The sequence below is a fragment of the Poecilia formosa genome, unplaced genomic scaffold (genome assembly GCF_000485575.1).
Source record: "Poecilia formosa unplaced genomic scaffold, Poecilia_formosa-5.1.2 Scaffold0, whole genome shotgun sequence".
Taxonomy (NCBI): Eukaryota; Metazoa; Chordata; class Actinopteri; order Cyprinodontiformes; family Poeciliidae; genus Poecilia; species Poecilia formosa.
The window spans coordinates 4066665-4074413 of record NW_006799939.1 but is presented as its reverse complement, the minus strand read 5'-3'; the positions used below and the strand labels follow the sequence as shown (position 1 = coordinate 4074413).

Below are 7749 nucleotides of genomic sequence, written 5' to 3'. Positions count from 1 at the left end.
CACACACACACACACACACACACACACACACACACACACACACAATAGCCAGGAATACAACCCCTCTCTCTCTCTCTCTCTCTCACACACACATACACACACACACACATATATATATGCGCAAACATGGACATACAGACACCAGGGAAATTAAAGGCTTTGAATATGTCTGCATTGATTATTTTAAATTATTAGCCCACCTCTCTTTGGACCTCCAATGCTTTTAGCCTAAGCTTTAACACATTTACAGAGACTTATTGACTATAATTACAACTGAGTCTTGGTAATGGACACATCAATTATGAGTCGCACATGTCTCTGACCAAGCGTTGCTCAGGAAATCCCAATCTGGGGTCCATTAGCGTCTCTCCTGTTGGTTTGAAGCTCAATCAGTCTCTACCTTCACCTCTACAAAAAAAAGAACTATTACCTGGCTGAAGTAGATAGTGGCCTTGACAATAGCCTCAGCAGCCACTGAAGGAGTCTGTTTCGCCCTATTTAATGCTGTTGCATCTAAAAAAAAAAGCAACAAAGGCCTAATCGCTAAACACTCACTAAAGGAGATTATTGTTTTGACATATTCAGGAAAACGTGTCACATTTAAGTGCTCACCCAGACTTCCAAAGAGCAGCGTATGTAATCTGTATCGGGTACAAGAGGTTTTAATAATGTATGCCGCTGCAAAGTAGTGAATTTGTAATAATACATATGTAATGATGTTTTCAAATCAAGCAGCTAAACTATGTGGTACAACTAATAATGATATGCATGTTTTCACAACATGTTCAAAGTAGGAGAGAGGGATGAAGATTCAGTGAGTGAGTGTGCGAAGGCGAGCTCACGTACCAGTGTGTGTGCGAATGTGTGCCAGGAAGGCCATGGAGTTGCTGCTCTTGCACACCTTGCCGCAGTATTTGCATACACTGCCCTGGTTCTCCTCGCGCTCGCGGTTGATCTGCTCCGTGTCCTCCAGCACATACTTGTTGACCTCCCGCAGGAGCTCCTCGTGCTTCTCCTTGATGTGGACAAACAAGTCCTGCTCCGTCTCGAAGCGGTCGGTGCATTTCACGCACTTGAAGCTCGCGCCCCCCTCGGGCAGCTCTTCCACGCTGTTCTGCTCGTTGCGGAGATGGGCAGCGCTGGAGAGGTGCTGGTGCAGGTTGCTCTCGGTGTAGAAGGACTTGCCGCACACCAGGCAGTGGAAGTGCCTCTCTTTGGACGGGTGCTTCATTGAGATGTGGACGTTGAGGCCGCTGAGACCGTCTGCCATGAAGCCGCAGTCCTCGCAGCGTATGCGAGAGCTGCAGGCTTTGGCTTCATCCCTGACCTTCATCTCCTTGGGTTTGAGCTTTCTCACGTATGTCGAGCTGGGGGACGTGACGCTAGATATTGGCCCTCCAGTCAAAGATATAACAGGGGCCTCTCCTTCCAGCGCCATACTCTCTGTCAATGTTACCTCCTGCTCTGCAAGGGCCTTGAAGGAAACAATGCTGGCATCAAACGGGGGAGCTTTGGACATTTGCATATCAACAACCGCTGCATCTTCCTTTGAAGTCTCCTCTCTTGCTTGTGTACCCTCTAAATTCTGATTCTCTTCATGTGCAGACTCATCTAATGGAAGATGAAGTTCGGCTGAAGCCTGCTGCACAGTCATCTCAGCTGTCCGGCTGGTTGATTCTGGTTCATTGTCAGCCGACGATGTATTAGTTGTCACTTGCATTTCATCTTCACCCCCAGTTCCACCAACCACAACACGAACAATCTCTGTAGTGACCGATGGCGCAGCTGGATCTTGCATTTCCACACACGGGCTGTCAATGTAGCAAGATCCCGACCAATCTGAGGGGTTTGGATGTTCACAGCCAGTGCTGGAGTTCTGCCCAGGAGGCTCATTGATCTCCGTCTCTTTTAAGGGATGTTCTGAAGCTCTTTGTTCTTTGCCCTTTTGATGTTCCAGATATTTCTGACTTTTTTGTTTGTGCTTCTCTGTGCTAGCATGACGATACATTTCCCTACTAGTGACGGCATAGTAGCTGCATGCTAGACAAACGTACTCAAAATCTTTGGTGTGCTTTCTCTTGACATGGAGATGGAGGGATGGGATTGACTGGGCAACAAAATCACAAAGACTGCAAGCATTGACAGAGTCATACTTGCTTTTTTGCTGGCTTGTGTCAGACTCAGTTTGGTCTTGGTCTTTGTGCTCTCCAAGAAGTTCCCCATCCTGTTCTTGCCTTGCGTCAGTAGGCTGTGTGCCAGCATCTGGTGCGCTGGTTGGCTCAAGCAACGGCGCACCGGAGTCGGCCCTCGCCGGGCTCTTACTCGAACTCTCCTGTGCTCTTTTCACATGCTTCTTAGTAAAACAGTGACGATCCATATCTCCCTTGGTGACACAGCTGTAGTTGCACAAAGTGCAGCTGTAGCCATAATCTTTGCTGTGTTTGCGGCGAACGTGAACACTGAGATTAGTGGCGTTGGACACAACCAAGCCACAGTATCCACAAGTTGTAGAAGACCCTTGTTTTGGTCTTCCTCTTTTCTTTCTTGGAGGCTCAAGTTCTGCATCTTCTTCCTCAGTCAGCACAGACTCGGCTGCCTCTGACAGCTCATCGGCTTTCTGTTGATCTTTGGTCAAAGTAGTCCCTTCTCCGGGGACCACCTGATCGAGGTGACCCACAACTGCATCCTCTCCTGCACAGTCTCTGCTAACTTTCTCAACGCACTGTTCAAATGAAGAAGCTTCTGAGCTTTTTTTTACTTTCTGTTGCTCCAAATGGCCATCCGACGACAGGTGAGAACTCATCCACTCTGAAGTCGCTGCAAAGAAGTTGCAGACTTTGCAGCGGAGCCACTCTAGGGTGGGGTGTTTATCGCGAGTGTGCCTTTCCAGCACTGCAGTGCTGCCCACCCTGAAATCACAGATTGGACATTTCAGCTGGAACCTGCTGAGAACACGCTTTGGTGCCACTTTTGACGGTGAAGCCTTTTCAGTGCTGCAGCTCTCCACGGCTTCCTCCGATTCGCCCACGTTCTCCTCCACCTCAACTAACGAGACACAGAGAGATATCCTTCTTTTTAGCCTTTCTCAACAAGTACAGAGAAACATCATGGTCATCAGTATCCAATGTTAATATTTAATTCACTTAAAAATGTATTTCACCTGTATGGTTGAGTATGTAAATATTTTCATGGATGAAATGTCAACTGTGAACAGAAGATAAGGGGATACTCACAAGTTAAAGGGACATCTTTGGCATGGTATCTCTGAATGTGGACATCGAGAGGAGCCTTGTCCCTAAATTCATGTCCACAGTAGTTGCAGGAATAAATGATCTTAGGTTTCGGGGTTCGCTTGCTCACTCTTCTCTCCTGAGCCATGTTAGTCTCTTCTTGGTCTAAATCTGGACTCTGGTTTTGTTCACCGTCGTCTTCCTCGGTTTTTATGGTGAGTTGCTCCTGGACTTCACTAGCATTAAGATTATTTACCTTTTCTTCATCAGGTGGAGGATTTTTTTCAGTGACTTTCCCATGTTTTCTTGTATAATGAGTTTTCAGTGATCTCGGGTACATGGTTGAGAACCCACAAACTTTGCAAACGTTCTCCCCGCCCTCGCGTCCACCGTCTGGCGATGGCCTCTCAGCACGTTCTTCCTCTGCCTTATCGAGTTCACCAGCGCTGCCAGGGGAGACCCCTGTGGTTTCTTCCATCTCCATATTATCTGCCGGCACCTTCACAAAGTCGTTTTCAGCTGATTTCCTCTCAGCATCCCCCTCTCCTAATTCCAGGGTTTTTTCCATATCATTTCCTGTTATAGTTTCGCACAAATGTGAAATCCAGTGGTGTCATCAAAACCGCATCAAAATCTTGAGGAAAAAAAAAAAAAAAGAAAGAAATACAACATGTTTATATGCGGCATGTCCAAGTGTCTAGAATATATTACTGCATAACAGCCAATACCAACTCCAAGATTGGATGTAGCTCTCAGAATGAGTTTGTATGTAGCTCATAATGTCCTACAATTGAACCTATACTTTCATAAATGATATGTCTTTCTTTTAATAAGAGCAATGTGAAACGTTATACATATTTCAGAATTACTATGAATTACATATTAATTCCCTACAAAAAAACATTATTTTCATTTAAATATCCCATTTCTGACTACTGATTTGCATGTATAATAAAATAATAATAATAAAAAAAAAACTCACATTCCTTTTTGCATTTTTATTTAAAAATCTAATCTTTGTGGCCCATGACTACTGTCATCTTCACAATTTTGGCCTGCATGACAAAAAGTTTGGACACCACAGCCAAGATTATGTGAAGGTAAATCCAGTTCAACTCCGTCTGGCTAAACATGAGTAAATGTCGCCATCTAGTGTTAATAGACACAAACTGTTACTAAAAGAGTGGGAACATAACAGATTGTTGTTTCTAATAATTAAAAGGTTGTGTTGCATCGCTATCATTATTATCCGAGTGACCTATAAGTAACATAAATAACCACTGTAGGTAATCCATCATAACGCTGTATTTGTTGCAGCTTTTTTCAACTTTATCTCACATTAAAACATTTAGGTAAAGTCTGGTTTTGTTGGAGTAAATATGATTGGTGAGTCTCATGTGAGATTTTTTAAAAATCTCACGTGATTTTTTTAAATATATATATAAACAATAATATTACAAGCAAACATGCAATCTTAATGATCGTTGTTACTTATGAAAACATATTTAAAAGCAGGTTTTATTTGGTTCTTAATTGAGTTATATTAATGCTGTAAATATTGTAAATTCAATTATATCATGTTTTTATAATCAGTTTATTTTAGGGAGGGTGTAGGAGATGGTGGTGGAATTCATCCTCCGTTTGTTTTTAATGCCTATATAGTCAGATTGGATGGGTGAATTAAGAATATCCGTGAAAATCAGTTTTCAAATCTTGATCCCAGTTTGGATCTATGTCTGTACTTTGACTAAGCCATCCTAGTCAAAGTACAGATCAAAACACATGTGCTTTGATCTAGCTTTGGCTGGAAGGTTAGTGTCGTTCTCCTGCTGAGAGGTGAGCCTCTGCCACAGTCTCAGCCAGGTTTTCAACCAGGTTTTTCTTACAGAACTAGGCTACATAAACCTTCCCATCAGACTTCTTAAGATTATCCCAACAGAGCTGTGGATTTCTGCAGCTAGCTACTGAGTTACCTTCTCAGATTAATGCACACCTTACCTGGTCTGTCAGTTAAATAAATAAATAGTCAGTGGTTTTGTCTCAGTAGGTTGTGCCATACTCTTCCCATTTTCGCAAACATGACATGTTTTATAACTTCTCTGCCGTGCTCCTTGGTCTCCATGATGCTGTTTGTTCACCAGTTGTCTCTAATGAAACTCTGAGGTTCATACTAAGATTAAATTACACTTAAGTGGACTATGTTTACTTATTAGCTGACTGGTTGCAGTGGCAGTGGCGCAGTTGGTTGCACTGTTGCCTTTTCAGCAAGAAGGTCCTGGGTTTGATTCCCAGCCTGGGGTCTTTCTGCATGGAGTTTGCATGTTCCCCCTGTGGATGCTGGGTTCTCTCCAGCTTCCTCCCAAAGTCCAAAAAATATGACTGTTAAGTTAATTGGTCTCTCCAAATTGTCCCTAGGTGTGAGTGTGTGCATGGTTGTTTGTCCGGTCTGTCTCTGTGTTGCCCTGTGACAGAATGGTGACCTGTCCAGGGTGAACCCCGTCTCTTGCCCGAAACGTTCGCTGGAGATAGGCACCAGCACCCCTCCTGACCTGATTAGGAACAAGGGTGTACGGAAGATGGATGGTTGCAGTGGTTTTTAATCAGAAGTAAATAGGGCTGAACATAATTCAGCTATGTGCTACTTTGTGTTAGCATTTTCAATAAAGTTATTTCACCTTGAAGTTTTCGGTGGTAACATAACTGTGAAAAAGTTCAACATGGATGAATATTTCGTGAATTGTAACTGCACAGTTCAAACAGCACTTCAATGGGCATATGTATGTATCCTACTGGTGTTAATGTGTAATTGTTCACTTTTGTATGTTTTTGTATTTTCAAACCTTGGCCAGTTGGCAAAGCTTTCACTATTTTGTCAACAATTTAAGTTCTGTATCCATGTCAAAACACATCAGGTATGGACAGAAAACACAATTTTCTATAACTGTTTGCATGCTATTTTAACAAGCCAAAGTCTGAGGGTTAACCATTTATCTACTTATATTTTAATTTCATTTTCTAATTTAACTTCTATATTTCCACTTTCTAAAGTGACCATCCAGCTGTTGTTGTTTTCTAATTGCTAACATGCTTAGAAATTAAATTAAACTAATGCAACATTTTTGTATCCACAAATATAAGAAAAATCTATAAAACATAGCTTAACAAACATTTCAAGAAAGCCAAAAAAATGTAAAATACAGAGGCATTCTTTTATTTTGACAATGAAAGATCAGCTACATCCACTGTACATGTGGAATAAAGGTGGAGGCAACAGATCTTCAACAAAATCTTATAAAACTCCTAGTGAAAGTAGATTTTTTTTTATCCCTGTCTGGACAATATTTGAGGAGAAGACCAAATGTTGTCCAAACGGACAGTGAAAGTTTTAGTTTTACCACGATAGCTCCTAGGAGAGGAGATGCAGATATAGATGCATGCAACATCTTACGTCCTTCATATTTTACAAAACTACTTAAAAACACAGCTAACATTTTGGTGGCTGACTACATTAAGTTTGACTTTTTGCTTACTAACTAGCCCAGCAACATTAACTGAAAGTCGTGTTAAAGTTAGCCACAGATGATTGTAAAGCACGCCAAGCCCTCTACACCAAAGAAAAACTATAAAAAAAACCATTCCGCAAGGTGCACCACTTTTGCAAAAACCCATATATTTGAGGGTTCAATAGTTTATGTCCCCGTGTCAGAGTAAAATTATGTAGCACTGCTGAAGCTGGAGTCTGCTGCTAACTTGCTAACTAGCAACACGTTCCTCTACTGTACTTTCACAGACTCACAGCGCGTCCAATGAAATGCCTTTTTCGGCTATGTCAGCCAATCATAGCAGGGCTAAGGCGGGTCTAACAAGCTCGAACGTTTGGAAAACGACGGCAGCACAGAGGCCCAAAAAGGAGGCTAACGTCGACCTCTGAATTAGTCACCCATATAGTCTGAACAGCACGTTAAAACACCGTATATCCATAAATGTCGCCAATTTAAACGCAGCTTGAGTAAAAATATGAACTAAATTTCATAAATCAAGCGGACTTACCCCTTGTTAGGTGAGTGTTTCCGCGGTGCGCGCTTTTTTGCTGCTAGACACAAATGGCGTACCGTAGCGTGAGCGATGCGTCACAGGCGGCCTTGTTGTCCCCGGGTTTTTTCTACATCAGCTGGTAGACCACATGATGCATTTTAGTACCATGGGAATATTGAACAAAGATGCCCGTTAAAACCTCTTAAAACAATTTAGCGCACAAAGGACTTTGCATTTTGCCGTATAAATACATTGATAGTGAATAACTGACGGATAATAAAAGCTGAAGACGTATTGGAAAAGAAAGAAAAAATATGAGCTCATTATTCATTTTTAATTTGACAATTTTCCAACGATAGAATAAAGCATAAAACCAGGTGGTCTATATAAAATAAAGACGCATCAACATTTTAAATATCTGTCTAACCGAATCCAGGGAGCATGTAGTAATAAAAAACACATAAAAAGTCAGCATAAATTTAAA

At 42.0% G+C, this 7749-nt stretch overlaps 1 protein-coding gene across 1 annotated transcript in view; it reads right to left on the bottom strand.

Moving 5' to 3' along the window:
• The window catches only part of znf407 (zinc finger protein 407), a 202833-nt gene extending 195462 nt beyond the window's left edge, over positions 1-7371 (bottom strand). The window contains exons 1-3 of the mRNA XM_016675577.1: positions 7281-7371; positions 3234-3864; positions 847-3045 (exon numbers count right to left, since the gene is read on the bottom strand). Of these exons, the coding sequence (XP_016531063.1) occupies positions 847-3045; positions 3234-3798 (2764 nt within the window). The 5' untranslated portion in view covers positions 3799-3864; positions 7281-7371. The remainder of the gene's footprint in view (positions 1-846; positions 3046-3233; positions 3865-7280) is intronic.
• Positions 7372-7749: the final 378 nt, after the last annotated feature.